Source organism: Falco cherrug, chromosome 16 (assembly GCF_023634085.1).
Source record: "Falco cherrug isolate bFalChe1 chromosome 16, bFalChe1.pri, whole genome shotgun sequence".
NCBI lineage: Eukaryota > Metazoa > Chordata > Aves > Falconiformes > Falconidae > Falco > Falco cherrug.
Genome location: NC_073712.1, coordinates 4,744,430 through 4,766,978, shown reverse-complemented (window position 1 = coordinate 4,766,978; position 22,549 = coordinate 4,744,430). Strand labels below are relative to the sequence as shown.

Below are 22,549 nucleotides of genomic sequence, written 5' to 3'. Positions count from 1 at the left end.
AGGAGGAGGTGTGGTCATAACACACGCAAATTAAGATACCAACAGTAGAGAAACAAGACCTGTCAGACTTACTACATTTGTAAGACCTGTATGTGAGACTGTTATAAAAAAACTGCCAATTTTTCATGTTATTGGAGTTTAAGCAAGCTATACATGTCACCTTGCCACTGTGCTAAATCAAAAAAATTGAGGCAGAAAAAGCAAATAATTAAGATCTTTCTCTAGAACACAGTCTTTATAAATTAGTGTTCTTACACCCCGCCCCTTCTCACCTCTCATGTCCTGGTGAAACACTCCTAGATTTTTTTAGTACAATTTTACTCTCTATTATAATTTGATATTCAGTACAAATCCGTACAGCACTCGAGTACTGCAGTTATTTACAAGCAGAAATACTAACACAACTGAACTTTACTCGTGATGATTCATGATATTATACCTTGTTGTTCTATCATTCTTCTTCACAAAAGTGCAAGCAGGTCAATTACATTCAGACACACAGCTTAAACATTCATGCAACATCCTGTCATTGCAACACCTGAAGACAAGGTATTCCACTCTGCATCCACAGATCTCATTTTTCTCTCTGACTACATCCCAACAAGATCAAGCACCGAGAATGTATTTTGCCTAGTCTCACTTCCTGGATCCCAGTCACTGTTTTGACTTATTTCATGCTGGAATGTGGTCTCTCCAGCCTTGCATCCTCTCGGAGCATGAAAAAGCAATTCTGTCAAAAGCATATTAAATAGGGTACCTGCCACATTACCCTTAAATCTCTACCTCTTCTCAGAGTTAGATCATCGCATCACCGCCTTCACAGAGACCACAATTCCATGGAAAGCCAAACGACCAAACAACAAGGATGGTCAGAGAAATGGCGTGATGAAGGGTAGTGGTAATATGCAGGCTGGTCACCAGCTAAAAAGCTTGGAGATTAAAAGCAATCTCTTCATTGACTTAAAAACATACTCCATTTGTTTGCATCAAGTGATCAGAACCATGACTAGCTAAGGAGTCTTCATCAATTTTCACATCTAGATACTTAAAAAAGCAAAAATAACCCCCCAAGTTGTACTTCAGTTTCTTTTATCTTTCCTAGAGTTTTTGTTGGTGTGGTGGCACGAGGAATAAGACCGGTGAATTGAGCCGCACATCTCGCCACAAAATGTTTGTGCCAACGTAAGAATGGGAATACGCACAGGTTGGCAGGCTAGCTCCTTCAGTTGACAGGGTGGCTCTATTCCAAGTTAAGTGCACTTGAACCTCCTGCCAGCATCTCTTCTACTAGATCTGCCATCCTCTCACGTAATACACGCTACATGGGTTTTGCTACAGTCTAAAAGCCTTACCTGTGTTTTGTATCCTCCATGTTTTTGTAAACTGGGTATCAGGAGGGATGGACTCTCCTTCACCTATGGTGACATCTTCAACAAAGGACATGGAGGGTACATTGATATTTGGACTCTCAAAATCATAGTAGGCTCCAATAGCGGCTTGTAGATTCCTAGAAAGCAAAAAAGCAGGTTATAGCCTAAAGTACAGGTGGGTCAGGTCTTTTTCACAGGTTTACATATGTCATCCTAAACAGTTAAGCGAAAATATTAGCCAGACTATATTAGCTCTGCTGCACATGTTTGTTTTTTTTAAAGCTTTTATCTCTACCACACACGGACTCGCCAAGATAACAGAGCTCAAAATATAGCATTTTACTTGCCAGGGACAATATTTTAGACTACTTTTCTACTCTGCATCATTTTCACTGGAAATCTTGGAGCTTACGAGTCTTTGAGAGCTCTACCCTATTAGCTCTTTATGAAATTTGCCAAAAAGTTCAAGAGACACCGAGGGAAGCGCCACACAGCAGCATGCAAACAACAGGGCAGTTTCTTTCTATCAGCCTAATTTCCTGAGCTAATTTCAGAAAGGGAACCTCTCCATTTTTTTTATTCTAGCACAAAAGGTCCAAAAGGAACATAAGATGAACAAAACACAAAGAACGTTCTTATGATAACTCTGAGGGCCAAAGGGCATCAGTAGCTATGGATAATAACTCAAGTCTGGCTGCTTTTGGAACATATGGTCATGTATGAGCCACGCATACTCTAAGACTATTTATTAATCACTAAAGTGCCTGCTCAGCTCCGGATAGTCACAGCTCAAAGGAACTTACAAACCATCTGAGTCAGAAGTTCTTACTGAATACAGACAAATGACAGTGGAAGTCTGTGATATATTAAGGACTTTCAGAAAGCCACAAATGCTATTGATTCCCGAGTTGTGGTGTAGTTGAAACTCATGTGATAATTAATTTGAAAAGAGGAACAGTCAAACAGGAAGAGGATTCATAAGTCTTAGCTGCCGTTCCACGATATACTATTAAGTTATTACGTAAGTGTTTGGCAAGTCATGTAATTCCTCTGTTTACACATCTGTGAGGTTGTGGCCCTAATTTACACATTGTGAGCAGGTGCCGTGAGAATGGAGATGAGTAAAATCTCACCAAATGCAATGGGCATAACAACTGCTTTTTATTCACGATTACAAAAATCTGTGTTGCTTTTTTGAGCAGGCTAGAAAAAAAACACCAACAAAAACCTTCAAGAACTGGGAATCACCACCTAAAACAAATGCAGAAGGCTAGTCAGAAGCAGCACTACCAAGTACAGCGATACACTGAGGGTTTGTATTGTGTGATGGAGTGTCATGTGTCTAAAGCAAAGCCAGAAAGCCAAGGTGAAAGCAAGAGAAACATTTGCAGTATGACCCTGAGAAAAAGCAAACACAGGGCTTTTTTGGACTGCTTGCCAGCTGGAAAGAGGCTCAAAACAGTGAGCAGAGAAACTGCCTCCTGTTCAATTCCTACAGTGTTCATGGGGGGAAAAAAATTAAAAAAAAAATCAGACATTCTGGATAAAATCAGGACTGCATGGGAGAAGCATCACCGCTTTCTCCTCACAGAAAACACAGGGGACCCAAAGCATAGTAGCTAATAGCACTGAAGCTTGGGTCAAAGGGGGTAATAGCAGCATTAGGCAGATCTGCGAGCCACCCGTGATGGGGGTGGGTGGGAGAGGACCTAAACAACAGATGTATCAGTTTGGTAATCCATTGCGAATGACAGAAGATAATCACACTGTGTTAACGGCAGGAGCTACTGACATCCCGCTAAGTCTCCCAGAGCACAGCCAAAGCATTAGGAGGCACTGGAGGAATGTTCTGCACAACATGGCCATGACAATCGATCGGCAAATTCAGCACGCTGAGCCTCACAGTGAGCCCTTTCGCCATCAACATGGAACGGACTTTGATACGGAGACAAAAGAGCCACCGTCTAAGATTTAGAACAATTCATTTCAGACCAGAAACCATTTTTCAGCTTGAGGTATTTTCTACTTAGGAGTGTCAGGGCTATATTTAATACAGCCAGCTCAGTCAAATGCTACAGCAAGGGTGCATGTCACATCAGCCAATAAATAGAGACAAATGCTCAGTTTTACGTCACCAACCGCCTGTTGCTTATACACTGCACAAGATTTACATAACTCACAACAGGGCTGTGCCAAGAGACTCCTGTTCGCTCAACCAGCTAACACTATGATCTAGAGTTTAGTTTTCACTAGGATTCCTCCCTGTATTAACAGCAATCCAAGGCAAAAGGTATTCTAAGAGTATAAAAGACTGCAACACAGCTCTTTCTTGTCCTAATCCACTACCATGTAAATACGTTTTCAGACATACCACAACATCTTGCAAGTTAGGATTCTGGAATCAGCAATAATGAGTTTATATTGACATTGAGAGGGAAAAGGAAAAGTTCCAAGAAGATTTCCACTGTAATTCTTTGTAAGGCAGTCTGCACTGTTTTTTTGTTTGCTTGGCTGCAAATCTGCTTCAAAAGGTAGTGGGCTATTTGTGCACATAGGCCCTCTGCCAACCCTCTTCCCCTCCCTGTGTCATATTTCATTGCTTGCTTTGCCATTGGGAAACAACTCCAGCCCTCTGCAGCATTTAGTTAAAAGCTAACTAAAGAACACATGCTGAAAAACAGATCTGCCACCCGTTTGTGATCAGATATTCACAAACCTACCTTCCCGCTCCCACTGTTTTGATTAACGCGCAGCAAGTTTTGTTGGGAATGAGCCCTTCAGTCTGTTTGGATACATCTCTTGCTTCCCCACTAGAGAATTAAGAAGAAACTTCCAGAAACTAAAGAGAAATTGAAAGTGGCAAGAGCCAAAGTCAGGATGACAAAGCAAATCTGACTTAAGTTCACGTTCTTTGACACAGACAACCCTAAGAGATAGCCACTGAGAGGCCGTATGGCACTGCTCTGCTGCAAGAGATACCCACAGTGCTCACATTTTAGTCATGCTCCCTGCTTACACAACCAGAAAAGCCAGCAACGTATCACTGCTAGCTTTGTTCCCAGTCTTTCCACGACACAGTGCTCCCCCTCCTTCCCTACTACCAACACCCCACCGCCACTCCGAATGCAGTGCACTGCTTGGGAAAAACGCATGCCACTTGCAAACTGTCTGCAACCTGATTATCTGCAGGTTCTTGTTCTTGAGACTGAAGTAGTATACCTCGCTGCTCTGCCTTTCTGCTATAGGCACAACACTAGTGGAGTTTACAAGCACATGCAAGCATTAACAAGAAAGATGGCTTCAAGGTCAAACACACTCAAGGCCCTGAAATTTGTCTTTTTCTTTTCTTTTCTTTTTTTTTCGTTAAATAGATATACTTGGTTTTTGAGGTCTTCCCCTTTGTGCCCCAGCTGTAATTGCATAGCACCGACTGCAGATACTTCAGGGACAGGAACAAAAAGTTAGAGCTCTGAGAGGAAGGGGTTATCATCTAAAGGCTTCTGCTTACACATCCGAGCCTGCTTTCTTTTACTCCTGAGGTGTCACTTGCACCACACTACCCCTTTGCTCTCTGCCATATGAGATAAATTACTATTATAAACCAAACAACTTCGAAACGAAGATGAGCATGCCAGATCCAGCCAGTGTAATTTACATGACTGATCTCTCCTAATTACAGGAATGGCCATACATCTCTTTCTTAACATAGCCCTTCAGGTGTCAGGCCCTCCCTACCTTTCCTAAATTAAGCAATTTTTCCATTTTTAGAACAGTCCTGCTCTGCCATACTTACAGAGCAGGTCTGACAGGATTTAGGCTCTAACTCCTGAAAAAAAGCCTGCAATCAGAAGTCACCCCAGCGACCAGGTGAGCCTACTTAAAATCAACACAGTGCTCAATTTCAGTCCTAAAAGCAAGGCTCCGGAAAGAGGAGAGGGGGAAAGGCAGCAAATAAAGGTTATAGCTCCATATTATCAACCAAATCCATGCTAAATACTGGCATCCTACCCCTTCCTTTCCAAGGGCATCGCATGACTCCTACGTGTCAAGTGCTTTCCCAACAAAATGCTACCCACAGAACCAGAGAAAGCGTTCCTTTTCAGATCAATTCCTTTGCTCTGCTGCTTTGTTTCAAGCCTCAGGAGCTAAATTACAATAGCGAAGTTAAAGCCTTCTCTGCTAATAGCTCTGGAGATGTCCCTTAATAACTCTTAAGTGTTTGCAAAGAGGTGGTTTATCTTGAGCCATTCTTTCCCTTCCCAGTTTTTTTTCCAGACAGCCTTTTGTTATGTTAAACCAATATATTTAGACAGTAATTACTCTCAATTAACTAGGTCACCACACAGTATTCCAAAATAAAAGAAAATCTTCCAAATCAATTCACAAACTGGAGGCCTCCTTGTAAAACCTAACTGTTGTGCAAACAAAGAGCAATATACAGGTAATTGGAAATTTGTGTTTGATTAATTGAATCAGATTTTTTTTTTTTTTAGGAGAATGAAGAAACCGAAGTGCAGGGTCACTTCACTGTGGCCTTACGCAAAGCAGAGCATATGCACAATACCTAATCCTTCTGTTACCAATAAAGTGTATGATTCTTTCCATGTATAGAAGGTAAGCATCTTGGAAAGAAATCTGTATAAACAGGTCGCCCTAACATATGAGACGACGAACACTAGAGTCCTGGCAAACAGATATTCTCAAAACAGGCAGAAAGCGAATTAGAGGAATCTTCTACCATTCAGGAGCTGTAACCTTCCCACACACCTCTCCCACCAACTATCATGCATGGCTGACACAGGGAATCATATTCTGGCTTTTTTTCACAATCCAGCAGCTTAAAGATTTCTACTAAAAAAAAAAAATCCCTTATGATGTGCACGCTGTCTAATGTATGTGGTGAAACATACACTGCAAGTAACATTTACAGCAGAAAACAACTATTTTAAAATTAAATTTTTAACTCTAGGAATAGTTACAGGAATCTAGGTTTTCATTTATTGTCAAATTATTTGATGAAAGATAAAGAAAAAAAATTTCATTTTTAAAAAAGATTTTTTGGGGTAAAAATTCAAATCAAATCACAGCTTAGGCTCAAATTGCAGCATCCAAGTGTTGCTCTTACCAGCTCCTGCCCATTCCTACGGCCACCCCACCTATCACCAGTTAACGGGAGAAAGTTCCCAGTGCTGATTCTCCTGATTTGCTGGAAAAAGCAAAGGCTAGACTTCTCAGTGCAATACCATTAGCCTTCGATTTAGGATTTCACACAGGATGTAGCCCTTGGATCATACACAGACAGTAGCAGAGGACATTTATTAGGTCAAGTAGAAAGCACTTTGACAAATGGACTCTGTCACTTCGTTGTGCAGAGCAGCTGTAATAAAGCAAATGCCCAGTTACATTTCTCTCCTGTGGAGGGATGGAAAAGCCAGGCAAGTGCCCAAGCTGTAACATATACACATTGTATATCCTCAGCACTCGCATATGGCGCAATGTTTTGTCGTGAGAAAAGCAACTTGGGTGTTATTCTCCTGGAAACATGCAATGCAAAAACTAAGCAGCAATATGAAAGTACAATAAAATCTCAAGAACATGATGTTACATCGAACACCATGTACTCTTTCTGTAACTGAACCCTCCACCTTTACAGAGCTTTCTCTCGTTCTCCGAATGCAGTATGTAACCAGGCACCATGATAGCCCATGAGGTATCTATTGTTAAAACCAGAAAGAAATGTGCAAAAGAAATAGTGTGGCAGATGGATAATTTCTCACTCCTAAATAATGGAACATCTCTACGTGATACAGGTGGGAGAGACTAAAAATGTATATGGAGGACATCCAAATGAGGCAATGCTAAATCCACTCTCTTTAGTCTCTTGGTCTCTAGCATCTTATTTGGATTTTATTTGCCCCAGCTTTTGGGGAACCGGATGATAGCACTACAGGCTGGGACAACATGAACAGTCATCCTGGTCGCTCCCGAACTAGGAGGCACCTCACTCAAAGCCTTGGAGAGAGCTGAAGGGGTGTGGGGGGGAGAGATGTACTCATTACACCACAGGGAAGCACTTTTACCTGGAGTTTTCAATTCAAACATTTTCAATAGAGGTGACACGTGGCAATTAAGTGGAAAGTCTCAAGATGTTTTGAAGGACTGGAATTTTAATCACTGAATAGCTTTCAATAGACAGTTTCAGAAAGCAAGATTTGTGTATGGGTTGTCTTCATTCCTGACCTCTCCTACACTAAACCATGAGGTTGGGAAACTACCTTAGAAGACGTTAGATGAGGGAAGTTGAAAGCTTTAAGATTAACCTACACAGCTGAAAAGGGAGGGGAAGAAGAGCTGGTTAATTTGAAGCTTATGTATTTTCTCACATGAAGCCACAGAAAAGCATTTCATTGTTTTAGCTGAAAATAGCCAGTTCCAAACACAGGTGGGATGTTCCAGGAAGACAGAAACCTGCGGTGACTAGAAGCCCCTGCAGAGAGCACAGTATTGCAGCACAAGAAAAGAAACCAAAAGGCTGCAGGAGAGGCACACCGCTTCCAGTGCACCCCAAACCACCAAAGGAAATCACTCTCCTTTAGCAGGCTGTTATATACACCCCCCCCCCAGTGTACACATTTTATATATAACATTAACCATTGCGGTGGTGCCTGCCCCTTGGCTGAGCACTGCACCTTGCCAAACAGCAGCAATCGGTCTCAATGACAGAATCAATACTATGATGCTGCTATAAGCGTGAGCCCACACAGCCATCCCCAGCAGCTGAGCCCTCCTAAAGCAGGTGGTCAGAAGCTTTAAGTGTGGGGTAAAATATTTTGAGAATGTCACAGCAGGAGCTGCTCTCTACTTGCTACCATTGAAAACAGGCAGCAGCTCTTCACAGTGGAAAGTAATCAAGAGCGGCCAGTAGGCAAAAGATTCTCTAACTACTAATTCCTCAGTATAAACGATGTCACCAATCTATAATTGTCTGCATTAAAGTAAAGGGGGATTAAGCTACAGAAACTGTCTGAGAACAAGTTCAGGCATGTAAGGCAGTCCAGCTGGACTAAAATTATATGGTACCCAATTCCTTCTGCTGCAGTTGTCTGCTTACATTTCCATTTCACATGCACCCAATTTGTAAATGTTTTGTAACTTGGAGCACAGCACAATTATAGTATGTTCCATAGTTAAAAATACAATATGTTTAAAGCCTAGATTTCATTCAAAATAATCAGGTCAAAGATCTGAGTTATTCTGGACAAGAGCTGTGTGTTTGGGTTTGTTTTTTTAACTCACTAGATAAAAGCTATCCAAGGAAATATTTTTAAATGATTTAATTCTATAATTTTGTTAGTTTTTAATAGCATCAGGGGACAGTTGCGGACACTAGAGATGCAACAGTCTACAGTAGTTCACACGTACCAAGATGACAACTGCTATGCTTTATGTTTGCCACAAGAGTTTAAAAACTATTTTCTGCTCCACAGCCATAGGGTACGGCCGACCCTACGTACGCCCTGCTCAGCAGCAGCCACAGCTCACGGGTTGCAACCCTGTTCTCTGACATTCTGACAACAGTACATCAAGAACTACTAGACCTGTTTTTATGGCATTTTTCCCTCTGTAAGGACACCAGTTTGATTGTTTCAGAGTAAGAATGCCATGAAGTTTAAATCCTCATCTTCACCCTCCCTACTAAACTTTATCAAAATGCAAACAATGTTTTAAACCAAGCGCTTCACTCTTCTCACCAGATTCCGTTCCATTGATCCGCACCTACAAATATTAATCTGACTAGAACCACGGGAAGACCTAGATTACTTAAAATCTTCCTATGTACTGAGACACATAAAGAACACAAGACTGTTTTGTTTTTATCACCTGATATAGAAAGAAGCAAAGTAATAGACTTCACACCCACTCCTGTCACTTCCCTAATAGATGCTCAGATGAGTGTTGAGCTAATCCAGAGAAGTTTCCAGGAAAGGAGGAGGACTGACTTGAAAGATCAGGTTTCAGGTTTCCTGCCTCCTCCATGACACGAGGGTTCCCCCCACTGCCCTCTCAAAAGGAAAGGAGCATCGAAACTAAGCTCGAGATTTATACAGAGCTGTGGGGGAGTCTTATACAGAGCTGTGGGGGAGTCTTCCTCAGATTTACCTGCACATGGATCAGCAAAAGCGATGTCGCGGGAGTCCCACGGACTGAGACAAAGATCAGGCCAAACACGGACAGCCCTGAACTCTTCTAAGGTAAAGCACACACCCCCCCCACAACTCTCCATTCGCAACAGCATAATCACCTCTGTGGCAAGTCCAACACCACCAATATGAACATGAAAGAAGGGTTTATATTCCTTAGTTCAGGGAAAGAGAAAATCCTGCCTTTTGTTGTTTTATCCTACCTTCCCTTTGACTTCTCACATGTGGAGAAAAAAAAAAAAAAAAAAAAAAAGAGGAAAACTCAGTAAATGTAGCAAGACAGAACATCTATTGAAAATCAGACAGAGTTCTCTGCCCGCAGTTGATTACTTTACTGGACATCAACAAAAATGTTGCCTTCAAACTGCTGAGGAAATTCAAATTTGTTCACGCTTCAGTCAGGATTTCCAAATAAAAACTAGATAAGAAATCTTGATATAAGACCACACAAGAACAGTCTCTTTCCCCCACAACAAACGTACAAATGCAAATCTAACACTGTATTAGGTCTATAATCAGAAGTATTTCATCAAGAATAGTAGAGATGCATATTTGCATCTGAACAATGATATAAAGCCAATGTTTTCATTTAAGAGATCAACTAAATTCTTGGGGGGTTGCTGGTGTTTAAGTAAAGGTTGGAACAAAAATGCAGGTATTCCACTGGCAGCAGTGAGTTCTAGCAAGCCCCTGTACCAGGCCAAGCATGTAGAGCCATACTATCATCAGTAAAATTGGCTTTTGATATAACCACACCATCAAAGGTTTCATGGTGCAGCTACAGCCCCACATTCCACCTCGACATTCATATCCTCACAGGTAAAGCCTAAAAACTTACCAATTGCACTGTTGGGTTTTGTTTTTTGGGTTTGGTTGTTGTTTTTTTTTTCTTGCACTGTTCTGACTTCGCATGTCCCTATATTTGCCTTCTATATATGCTTTTCCCACAGATCTTTGAAAAATAATGTACAACTATTTGAAGACTGGAAGAATACCATACCATAGGATGACTAGTACCAGCAACACTTTAAATACAGTAAGCGCAGGAAAGCCAAGGATGTTGAGATGATGAGCCTGCCCACACACCGGTACCATCCTTCAGCCAACATGTGGTAACCTCCCTGTGTCTGAGCCGAGGAGGAGTATTGGAAACCCAAATTCTTCCTGACACGCACTTGGAGAGCTGCTTTTGAAAAGCAGGTCAAAAATCTGTTAACAGAAGATATCTGCATGGGGTTTTTTGGTTGTTGTTTGTTTAATGGCAGTTCTGCAAACACCTGCAAGGTTAAAAATCAGGACCACGAGTACTAGCATCACCCACTGTGGGAAATGCATCATGTGTGAGTGAATCCGGTTGATTTGAATCTGTTATGTTAAATGCCCTATGTCCTGATGTCTCACCTAAGTACGCTTCAAGTATTTCTCTGAACAGTACCTATACTCCAGCACTAATACCAAGTGTAAATAGACATGCTTTCCTCCACAGATCCGAGTTTTACTTAAAGTAGCATCCTATCATCTTTGCTAGAAAGCAAAAATTAAACACTTGCACAGAGTAAAAGCAATTAAAAGCAACTATTAGCTAAAACATGTCTTTAGGCTCCCAATCAAGTACATCCACTTCTGGGCAATACAGGTGGTTCATTTGATATAAAGAATTTAAATAGCCCACCCACAGGGATAAACATGCATTTATAAGGCAATTTTCATTTTGTTAAAAGCCAATATCCTGTCTGTTCTCCAAGACCAATAAAACAATTGCACAAAAATGTTGGAAACGTTTTCCTTTCTATGCTCAAAAATTTCAGATTTCTGATGTTAAAATCTAACGCCACTGGCTAAGCACTACCTCACCTTGGCTTCCCTCACTCATACATACAGAAGTGCCCTACATTTTACACAATACAGAAAGAGGTTTTACAGCAAATTCCTATAGTACTTTCAGAGATAAACATAAATATTTTAATGCAAAATGTCATCTTTAGACTACTAGTTAAACCATGATACAGCTAAAGATTCTTCTAAGCACATGAAAAAAAATTAGGACCTCCAGAAAAGATCTGCCTACCTCAAATTAGTGGTTTTTAAGACCTTTTTCCACCAGAAAGCTAGATCAAAAAAGGCTAGGGTTCACAACAATAAAAATTTCTTTCCTACACACAATGGAAACCATCATTATCTGACACATTTCAATTAAATATCACACCTACTAGACTTATAAAAATTCAGCTTTCTAAACAACAGCTAAAAGGATAATTTAGAGAAATATTACGTGTAAATTGCGGGAATATACATGAAGTCTTCCAAACTAAGAATCCCTTCACAGCCAACTCTGTTGAAATATGGATTTTTAAATCCAGCACCACTAGCTACTTCAAATCAAACAAATTCACTTTCTCACAGAACTAAAGGAGCTCCAAGCCTTACTCTGCAGCCTCTCACCTTCAAAAGCTGGTATACTCTCCAGTTAAAAAAAAAAAAAAAAAAGTCCTCTTCCTTGCCACAATACAATTTCCATGCCAGCAACAGAGGAATCCGATGACTTTTATGAAATAAGCCTTAACTGGGTGTCAACAAAAACTAAAATGCACATTCTGTACTGTTTCCTCTGCTCTTAACGTTCACACTACTCCGTACTGCTGCAAACCAATAAAGGCTAGGCTGACACAAACTTTTGTTTTGCAAGTGTTTTTGGGAAGTCCAATCTGTCCTGGTACCATCTATGCAGAGACCAACCGTTCTAACGTTCAGAAGAACATGAACAGGTATTTTGGTGCAAACTCATTCAGTATCAACTAAACAATCCCTATTTTTAAAACACTAGCACAAAGAGGTTTTCAAAAGGAGTTTCTCGTGTAGGTAGACTGAGTCTAGACAAGTTCAGACACGTTCCTGGCCGCATTATCACATCACACTGAGGAGCTGCAGACAACACATGGAACTTAACTTCACCACAAAAATCGCTCCCAACAGCCTCCAACCTGCAGTGCTGGATGTGCTTCAGTGTGCAGGCAGCTTCTGCCTGGCATAACATCTGGAGGGGGGAAGGGAGCAGGCAGAGTTAAGCATGCCATTTAATGGAGGGTGGATTTCTATCCTAGATGCAATGGCAGCAAAATGCCCTCCCAACTACACTGCCTGGGTTTTCCTTCCGAGGGAGGAATGTTTCGGTGCAAAAACATCTTTTGGAGAAGTTCAGTTTTGGTTTTAGGCCAAAAGCAAAAGCTCAGCCTCTCACTAATGCCTCACAACTACTAATGAAATATAAATAAATAAATAAAGAGGGACAATGTGTGAAGCCATTAAAGAATTTACCGCCAGGCCTCTCAGAAAGGGCTAAGCCAGATCTTTGTAGAAGAAAGCCAAGATGTTAGAACAGCCCACAAACAGAACTCAATGGTAATTTAAAAAAAGGGGCAGAACTCTAGGAAAGTGTTTAATAAGTAACAGGGAAGAAGACAACTCGAAGTGTGTAACCTGTATTTCTTGAAGATCAAGGAACAGCTTCAGAAACTTAGGGTGCATATGTTCTACCTGAAGCATTTTTGCAATATTGGTAATAAAACCAGCTGGCAGTTTCTTAGTACTGCCCCAAGTCTGACAGAACTTTGAAAGCACATTGAGCAATTCCAGGTGAACTGGAGAAGTGGACACACTTTTAAAGGCAGCTTACAAGCACCTATAGTGCTTCAAAATCGACCACTGATTATTTTCCCCAAACGGGCTGAATAAGCCACTATTAAAAATATCCTTTCAACACACACTACAACTTGGATTATTTACTACACAATATGTGAAAGGCATACAACTGAGAAGAAGTAACTTCAGACCTGAAGACTACATAATTGTTGCCAAAGAGCAGCTTGGCACACTTGTGAAAAAAGTTCTAGTGAAAATGATTTGTGCCTTTGTTAATTAACCCGTACGTGGACATCGCTATAAAGAACCCAGTCTACCAAGTAAATGCACTTCTCTCACTCCTGCTGTGAATCCCCTCACCGTTTCCCACACATGAACATTAATCCTCATGCAGAGAAAGAGCAAAGGGATCATCACTGCAGAAAAAGTGCCATGCTTTGAACAAAAGGGAAAGTGACTCGACAGTCTCAGAGACAAATTATTTGCAGGACAGACTGGTGATAGAAGATTCTGACCCTAACTCTAGGCAAGAAAAACCAAACCTAGGAGGCCACTACCTAACATCACCTGGGACAGTGTGGATTTCACCGGGTCCCTCGACATGACAGAGGAAAGGTCCTTCCAGGAAAGGAAATTGGGGCTCGATTGCACCTTTTTACAACAGCTGAGAGCAGGGTTAGTAATATTCAGGCCACTAACCCAAAGGTCATACTAAGAAGAGGTGTGAGCTGGAGAACGGGACAGAAACACAAACCAGCAGAACTGCAAACCCTACAAAACCAGGCACAACAAATGATACCACAGGTCAGGAAAGCAGCACCCTGGCAAGAACACACGAGAAAAACGAGCAGCACCTGTCAGCATAGCTAACCCAGCTCCCTGCTGCTGAAAGGTTAAACACGCACAGGCTTTAAGCCCACTCTAAGAGTAATTGCACCACAGCCTGCACTAATTTTCATATACTTTTGCATACATGACACCAACTTAACAGATTCCCTTTTTACACGCCCCCCCATCCATCAAGGCTTATCAACCGATACTTCCAAAAAATTCTGAAAACTTATGTTTTCAGAACCAAACTGGCTACTGAAGTTACATTAAAGCTATTTTAATCACTTAAGATTTTCTTCAACTGTAATTAAAAATTATTTTTTTTTAAAAAAGCCATCGTTTATAAGATTGTATTTGAGATACTGTTACTTAAAAAAGAAATTAAATACTCCCAAAAAAAAAGCGAGCTTCTTTGACACAAATCAGGAATACTATGGTTATACATAGCATCTTCATAAGTAACTTTCAGGTTCAGCTCTGCTAAGCTTTCTGTTGTCCCAAGGATCATCACAGAAAAATCCCCAACAGTATTACACTGCAGTGTTGGTAGCTTTATTCATATTATCAACACACGAATAAACTGGGAAAACATCTTCCGCTGTGAATGACTTCTTCAAAGCAAACTCCTGAACTCCTCGAGAGAGACCTTCTTTCACATTGTATCAGCTTTCAAAACACATGGTATTATTTACTATTCCCTTACTCCCTCTGCAGATGCAGATTTGCCAATATAATTCAATATAGAGCTGTAGGAGGAAGGAAAGATGAAAGGAAGAAGGTGACAAAGTTGTCTTGTTACTGTTTATTAGTTCAACAATTCCGTGAAAGTTTTTTTCCCAACTGTTGATATGAAGACCTACACTTGGATTTCAAGTTTCAATCTAGAGGTTTCTGGATTTGGTGTTACACCACTAAGAAAAAAATAGTACAACTTAGCTAAGTAGCGTCTGTTAACAGATCTGAAACAGAAAAAACCTTTCCTGCATCTGCCACCGTGAAGAGATGCAAACCTAACAAGAGGGTTGTGTTTTGGTTAGCACCTTACATTACGGCAAAGCTATTAAGAGAGGATTTAAAAGATGCAAAGTGGTAATAAGGAGTCAAAGCCCACAGTTCAGATGGCAGCAATTTCACAACATTTTTCCCACAGTAACTCAATTCACTACACCACTAACACTCCAGGGTTTTACTTTTCACCATTATATTTCCTATTTCCCACGTTTTTCTCGAGCTACAGCTTCCCTGACCACCTGTACCTGCCTTTTTTTTTTTTCTAGGGCAGCAACAGAGAGCTTTTAAAAAGACAAAACATACGCGGAAAGCCAGAGCATTTAGAGAGACCCCTAGCCTGCCAGCAGACGCTAAGTTTTTGCCAAACACGCAGGTAACTTTCACATGGAAACCAAGGCAGGTTGAAGCCTTCCCTACAGCCTTTCTACCACAATTTTCCCTCCTTCCGAAGGCTGCTCCAGGGGCCAGGGCACCGTCAGCCATCCCTGAATCCAGCTCTACCTCCCGCTCGGCAGAGAAAGAGCCCTTTAAGCGCTGCTGGGTCCGCCAGATCACATGCCCCTCTGCCTATCAATTAGTCACTCTTTAACAGCTTCGCAGCCCTTTGACCGACGAGCTCCTCGACCTGGCAAAATCGCTACCCCGAGCCAGGCCGGGAAACCACCCCGCGCCCCCCCTCAGCCCCGTCCCGCCGCTCCCCTCCTCCGCGCTGCCACGATCGCTGCCGCCTCGCCGACCCCGGGGAAGGGGAGGGGAAAGGGGGACCCCGCCACAAACACAGCCCCCCCCCCCCCCCGAGCGCGGCTCCCCCCCACCCTCCCCGGGCGGCGGGACGGGCCTGCAGCCCCCTGAGGCGGGTCGGGCAGGGGGGGAAGGCGGCCGGGCCGGTGCGCGGCCCCTCAGCGGGGCGGGCGGCCGTGGCTCCCCTCACGCGCCCAGCGGGGCGGGCGGCCTCCCGCTCTCTCCCCTCCGCCGCCCCAGGGAGGGCGGGCGGCCTCCCGCCGCTGCCCTCCGCCGCCTCCCCGCGGCCCCCCCCGGCCCCCCGCACCAGTTGGTCATGTCGAGGAAGAAGGCGCAGCCGGCGGGGCTGAGCTGGAAGCCGAGGAGCCGCTGGAACTCGCCGATCAGCACGTCCTTGTCGGTGGTGCCCAGGCAGCTGAACTTCTGCATCAGCTCCGCGTCCAGATCCACGTCCATGCCCTCCATGGCGCCCAGCGGCCCCCGCCGCCCCGGGGCCGCCCCGCTGCCGCCGCCGCCGCCTCAGCGCCGCATGGGGGTGAGGGGGGAGCGCGGGCACGGCGGGGGGGGAGGGGAGGGGGCGCGGGCGACGCCAGCCGCTGCCGGCACTGCGCAAGCGCCGCCCCGCCTGGCGCGAGGGGCACGCCGCCTCTGACGCCACGGCGCCGGGCGCGGTGGCGTCACCCCACGCGCGGCACGTGGGGCGGAGCGCCGGCCGCTCGCCCCGCCCCCTGGCGGAAGGAGAGCCGCAAGGGCGAAAGGGCGGGGCCGCCCATGCAAACGAAATATTTACATAAAGGAGGCGGGGCGTTCTCGCGTGACGCGGGGACTCCGCGCGCGCGGCGGACGGAAATTTGCATAACCCGCAGCCGCGCGCTTCCTTATATGGGCGGCGAGCGCACCTGTTTACGTATGCAAATAAGCGGCACGGGGGCTGTGACGTCACGGCACTATGCAAAGGAGGCGGCGCGGGGGCAGCTGGGCTGGGGCAGCTGCCGCGGGCGGGTTTTTCCCCCCAAAATGACGTTTTTTCCCGCAGTTCTCAACCCCGCGGCTCCGTCACTGGCAGCGCCGGGGGCTGCCCTTGAGGGGAACGCAGAGCCGCCGACTCTCGCCCTGCAGCACCGGGGGCAGCGCCAGGATGCTTGCTGTACGTTAATTTTTTAACGTAAATAAACTCTCGCTGGTGTTAACCCCGTGGCGTGACGTGCAGGCTTCACCTTCCCCGAGCGGTCCCGGGCCAGGCGGCCGGCTGAGGTGCCTGGCGGACCAACGGGCAGGATAGGCCTCAGCCGGGGGGGGGGCCGCGATAGAATCGTCCGGCTGTGACGTCGCTTTGTAGGCGGAGAAGCTGTGGCGTGACCGGGGACGTGCCCGAGGGGCGCGGCGGAGGCCCCGCCTGCCGGGCGGGAAAAGCGAAGCCCGCCCGCCACCTCGTTTGTCCCCCGCGGGCCGCCGTCCGGCGCTGCGCCCGCCCTACGGAAGCCGCAGGCGGTCAAGTGGCGGAAGGGGGACGCTACGCGAGGGCGTCACTTCCTGGCGGCGCCGGTGGCGGGGAGCATCATGCCCAAGTGAGAGCGGCTGCGGCGCTGAGGGGGTGGCGGCGGGGGCAGCGCCTGGGCCCAGGGGGTGGGCAGCCGAGGCGGGGGGCGGCCCGCTGACCCGGGTAGGGCTGGGTGACCCCTGTGGCGGCCCCTGTCTCTTCAGGCCTGGGGGCTGGGGGAAGGGGAGCGGGGCAGGCCGAGCCCGGAGTTGGCCGCTTCGTGCGGCGCCTCCTGCTCCCGCCGCCCCGGGCACAGCCGCTGTGAGGGGCTGCGTTCTGACACTGGGCAAGGCGATGCCTTAATAACAAAGAATTTTCCCTTTTCAGGTTTTATTGCGATTACTGTGACACATATCTCACCCATGACTCAGTAAGTACCGAATCTTCTGCGTTAAGTTCTCTGTTGTATCAAGGACATTAAAATAAAAATAGGCTAAAGCCAGGTTACTTGGCGTGTACTTAACTTGTCTTCTCCTACTTCTTGGCAAAAGAGAATGAGGATATCGAGTGGCACTAGCAGTCAGGGCAGCTGACACGGCTGTGAGTGTTGTGGTGAGTTAGTAGGAGACAGCTGGCCCCATGTTAGGGCAACCGCTTCTATGTAAACTGGAGTTTCAACGCTTACAGTTTATATGTGAACTTTTTGCATATCACCCATCCTCTGGCTGGGCACAGAAACCAGCCTGTTTTGTATTCCTAATTGCACGTGTTTAATATTATACAATAGTTCCCAGTAAACTTTGCTTTTATGTGATATTATCTAACCTTTGGGGTTATGTGATCTTTCTCAGCCCTCCGTGAGGAAAACCCATTGCAGCGGCCGAAAACACAAAGAGAATGTGAAAGACTACTATCAAAAATGGATGGAGGAACAAGCTCAGAGCCTGATTGATAAAACAAGTAAGGCTAATCCTTCTGTGACCCTGGGTTGCTTTCCTGTTACTTCCTCTGTCTTTTCTCTAGCTGCTTGTTTTCCATCCTTCCTCACTTTCCTGTTGAGTCTTTGCTCTGTAAATCGTGAGCAAAAACTTCACTTTGAATCTTGAACTCATCAGAGTGTGAGCTTCCACCTAAGAGACTGAGGGCTCTACCCAAGGGGAGCTTCTCGCGAGCAGGTGTTGCTTTACTGCAGTTGAGAGGCTTGTAGATACCACCACCGTTAGCACTGCTAATAATGTCGTACAAGGTCATGTACCCCGTTCTTGCTTTGTGGTAGTAGCACATTTATGTAAAGGGTATGAATAAGAAATCCAAAAGATAGGAAAATGTACTTTAAAATGTACAGATTTTTTTTTTTACACTGCTGTAGTTGCTTGCCCTCAGTTCCTTAGGGATATTGAGGATTTTTTTTTTACTCTCTTACTATAAAAGCTTGAATGAAGTGTGAAGTGTTTCCTCTGTTTATGGGATTTTTGTTTATGTTTATAATGTATATAATACATATATTTTATATATGTGTGCATATATTATATATGTACACATTTATGGTTTTTTTTTCCCTCTTGCTTGCCCTCTGAATAATGGTTCTTTTCTCTGTGAAAAGAAATACAAATGCCAGATTAACTTTATGGCAAGTTTCTGTAGATTATAGAGTATCTGAAGTTGGCAGGGACCTATAAGGATCATCAAGTCCAACTCCCTGCTCATTGCAGGGCTACTTAAAATTAAACCCTATGACTATAAACGTGTCATCCAGATGCTCCTTGAACTGTGGCCGGCTTGGTGCTGTGACCACTTCCTCAGGGAGCCTGTTCCAGGGAACGCCCGCCCTCCCTGTGAAGAGGTTTTTCCTGACACCCAATCTGGATTTCCCCTGACGCAGCTTCTTCCCATTTCCTTGTGTCTGTTTTTCTCATAATGCTTCCAGATTTCCCATCTTTTGCCTCTTCTCTTCCCTTTCACATAAGATGTGTTTCATGCTTTTTGTCACCTACCTAAGTCATTGCCTTGTTACCGTTTTCAGGACAGCATGTCTTTACATAACGATCACAGTTGAAAGTTGCAGCTGCAAATCACGTGATGTATTTTCTCTACCATCCGCCTTCCTGTTAGGTGTGTGAAATTCATCATGGACCTCTCTAGTCTCAGCTGGAGTAATTACTATAATAATTTTCTTCAAGAATATCAGGTGCTTCCGCCATGACAAGCAGCATAAACCAGGGATTTGTTCCAGAGTTAGAACAACTGAGCACGCAGCATGACGTGAAGTATGCTCTGACCGCGTGGCATGAGAAGGAAGATTGGCGCAGGAGCTTCCTCAGCCTAGTAACTGGTTTTTCTCCTGGGATTCTTTCTTTCCTTTTTTTTTTTCTTTTCCCCCCCAATGTAGCGGCTGCATTTCAGCAAGGGAAAATCCCACCTACACCGTTCTCGGCACCACCTCCGGCAGGAGCCATGATACCACCCCCTCCCAGCATCCGTAAGTCTGAACTGGATGATTTTTGACTGGGATGGCAGCCTTCTTGAGCTGTGTTGCATGTTTCCTGGACTTGTAAAAAAAAAAAAAAAGTCCTTTTAGATTGAGATCAAGCTTGGACTTTTTGAGCTTGTGAATACCAAAATTTAAAGAAGATGCTTTGTAAGAGTGTTTTGGCAGAGATCTTAATTGTGTGTGTCTCCTCATTACTTGGTAGCTGCCACGTAGATAGCTTCATTAAAACTTCCAGCATGGTGTTTCAGTTGTTTTGGTTTTTTTTAATAGAATAGGATTGATAATTGTCTTTCGCTCTCCAGCTGGCAAACAGCCGAGATCTCTTTCTGCTTAGAGTCCTGCTGTTGAAAATGGTCGTCACCTGCATTAGGTGTGCAAAGCTGGGATTAACAGCTAGCATATTCTTCATCCACTTTACTTTCTGGCATCTGAAGTCAGAGTTGAAACTGAAAATGATGGCAGGCAGTCGTACAACTATCTAAGACACTATAATTCCTAAAATGTCCTGTAAAGTTTAATAATTACTTCGCACTGCATGTTGTTGATGAATATGAAAGCAGCCAAATGCGTAACCGATCCGTGTTTGTGTTCAGCTGGCCCCCCACGGCCTGGCATGATGCCAGCCCCTCATATGGGTGGACCGCCAATGATGCCAATGATGGGCCCACCCCCACCGGGAATGATGCCGGTTGGACCTGGTAAGTCTGGAAATAGGTAAATCTCTGTAACTGTGGTAGTGGTACTGCATCGTCTGCTTGGTGGGATGTTTGGGCTTCTATTTTCTGTCTCGCGGAGCAATAGAGAGTTGTCAGAAGAGCTCAGCAGAAAATGTGGAGTAGCTGCAGTGCTCGGCTGCTAGCTGTAGTGATGCACTCCAGTTTACAGGCGGCGTCACTTCAGATGTCGTATTAGATCCAGCGTGGATTGACAGCCCCCAGTGTCAAGCTGTGGAAGTATTTCAGTTTGCATATGCTATGTCTGCACGTTTGCTGATCCATTATCCTCTGCGTGGTGAGACATGAACCAGTCTTACCACTGCTCGTTAAAGTTTCTTTACTACTTGTTGCGAGTTATGAGTCCCCCTCTCCAACTGAAATTATCACTGTGCTAAATTGTAGCTTTTTGACCTCTAGTCTTAGCAGTACGATCTATAGAGGTTTATGTTGGTATTAGTAGCGCCTTTGTTTTTGCACAAGGGGTACATTTCAGTTCTAAATGAACGTTATTGTTTAAAATGTTTCAAGATAATGTGTTGCAGAGAAACGCTGTGCCTTAAGTTTTTTTCAGAACTGTAAAGGCAAACCAAAATGTCTTTGATACATTCCACTTCTGAGTTTACTGGCATCCAAAGAATACTCAGAGGATGTCTTATTGAAGCAGTTACTGGAACAAATCTAAAGGAACACAGACATGTGCACTAGAAGGAGTAAAGTGTCTTTGCAATTATTGTCTTGCTGGTAGAAATTGTTCTTTTAAGTGTTTTTCTTAAAGGCACAAACCGTGCATAATCTGCGATATTAAGCAGCATAGCGGCTGACTGAAAATAAACGGCAAAGTTGGATGGAAGCCATTATTTCAGTGCTTTTTAGTAGAGCATCTGCTTTTCTTTGGTAATGCTGTTACCCAGCTGTAGGAAGTACACCAGTCTTTTTTTTTTTTCTCTCTTTTTTTTTTTTTTTTCTTGAGCACACTGAGGGTTTTGCAGCACTTCTTTCCAAATGACCTTTCCAATTCAGTAATTAAGCTAGTGTCTCTTCTGAGTGGTTGAAAATAATTTGTCATTGAATATTGTGAAAAGTGGGCATATAACCCAGGCATTTGGTTGCTCCGCTACTCATTGCTAATATCCTGCAGGGAAATGCAATCCATCTCAGTCAGATTCCTGATCAAAGCCTACAAACTTGTAAAACAAAAGTTCCCTGGAGGGTGGGGGAGAGAACCTACACGCGATTTTGGTGTGACTTGCCGGTTGCTGCTCCAGAAAGCTCTTCTCCAATGTCCTCTTTCCCCTTGTAGCTCCGGGGATGAGGCCACCGATGGGAGGACACATGCCAATGATGCCAGGGCCCCCGATGATGAGACCACCCTCCAGACCCATGATGGTGCCAACCAGGCCGGGAATGACCCGTCCAGACAGATAAAGGTGGAAATGGAGCTACCTGTTCTTTTTCATATTACAATCTTCCGTATGATGAATACCCTAGCCCTATGTCCCTAGGATTTTTTATTAAAGCAGTGTGTCGAGGAAATCTGCTGTTAACTTCAGATTGCAAATGGTTTGACCTTAGATGCACACTGGACTGATGCTTTTGTACGTGGTCTGGGTTTTTTTGGTGTGTTTTTTGTTGGTGTCGTGTCCCCCCCCCCCCCTTGAATCATAAAACAGAACAATAAAACATTGATGCTGGTTTACATACGGAGAATCTGAGCTTTACTCTGTGTGTGGTTTTTCTACGCAGCAGGCAGAGATGTCAGTTTTTTTTGTTCCCTCTCTACCTGTCTTGCACAGAATTTTCCAGGTTTTTCTTCTCTTTAGTCCTTAGGTAGTCACTCTTTTTTTTCATATCATATGCCTTGAGAGATGCATTACTATCTGCATTTTGAATTCTTGTTTCAAAACAAGTATGTGTGGTTTTACTTTAAAAAAAAAAAAAAAAGAAAATCACAGAGTGACAACAGAAAATACTGCAGTGATACCAATTGCCTGGGGAGACTGCAACGTTAAGTGACTTTACCAGCACAAAATAGAATGAATTTATTAAAATGCTGATTCTCCACTGAGGGA

At 44.3% G+C, this 22,549-nt stretch overlaps 2 protein-coding genes across 8 annotated transcripts in view; one reads left to right on the top strand and one right to left on the bottom strand.

Moving 5' to 3' along the window:
- ILRUN (inflammation and lipid regulator with UBA-like and NBR1-like domains) overlaps positions 1-16,415 on the bottom strand; it is a 32,065-nt gene extending 15,650 nt beyond the window's left edge. For 2 of the 7 annotated variants that reach the window (XM_055727880.1, XM_055727881.1), the window contains exons 1-2: positions 16,101-16,414; positions 1,353-1,507 (exon numbers count right to left, since the gene is read on the bottom strand). In XM_055727880.1, the coding sequence (XP_055583855.1) occupies positions 1,353-1,507; positions 16,101-16,258 (313 nt within the window). In that variant the 5' untranslated portion in view covers positions 16,259-16,414. Of the gene's footprint in view, positions 1-1,352; positions 1,508-4,090; positions 4,219-16,100 lie in introns of those variants that run through there. The other 5 variants (XM_055727879.1, XM_055727882.1, XM_055727884.1 and 2 more) reach the window with 5 other exon arrangements.
- A 790-nt stretch (positions 16,416-17,205) lies between these two features.
- SNRPC (small nuclear ribonucleoprotein polypeptide C) lies at positions 17,206-22,176 on the top strand. Its single transcript, XM_055727886.1, has 6 exons — positions 17,206-17,361; positions 17,661-17,703; positions 18,125-18,233; positions 19,663-19,752; positions 20,358-20,462; positions 21,781-22,176. The coding sequence occupies exons 1-6, from the start codon at positions 17,354-17,356 to the stop codon at positions 21,903-21,905; spliced, it is 480 nt and encodes a 159-aa protein (XP_055583861.1). The 5' UTR covers positions 17,206-17,353; the 3' UTR covers positions 21,906-22,176.
- The last annotated feature ends 373 nt before the right edge of the window (positions 22,177-22,549 follow it).

Coding starts and splice junctions, on each gene's coding strand:
- SNRPC (XM_055727886.1), top strand. Junction 19,753..20,357: donor ACCACCCCCTCCCAGCATCC/GTAAGTCTGAAC, acceptor GTTTGTGTTCAG/CTGGCCCCCCACGGCCTGGC. Junction 20,463..21,780: donor AATGATGCCGGTTGGACCTG/GTAAGTCTGGAA, acceptor TTCCCCTTGTAG/CTCCGGGGATGAGGCCACCG.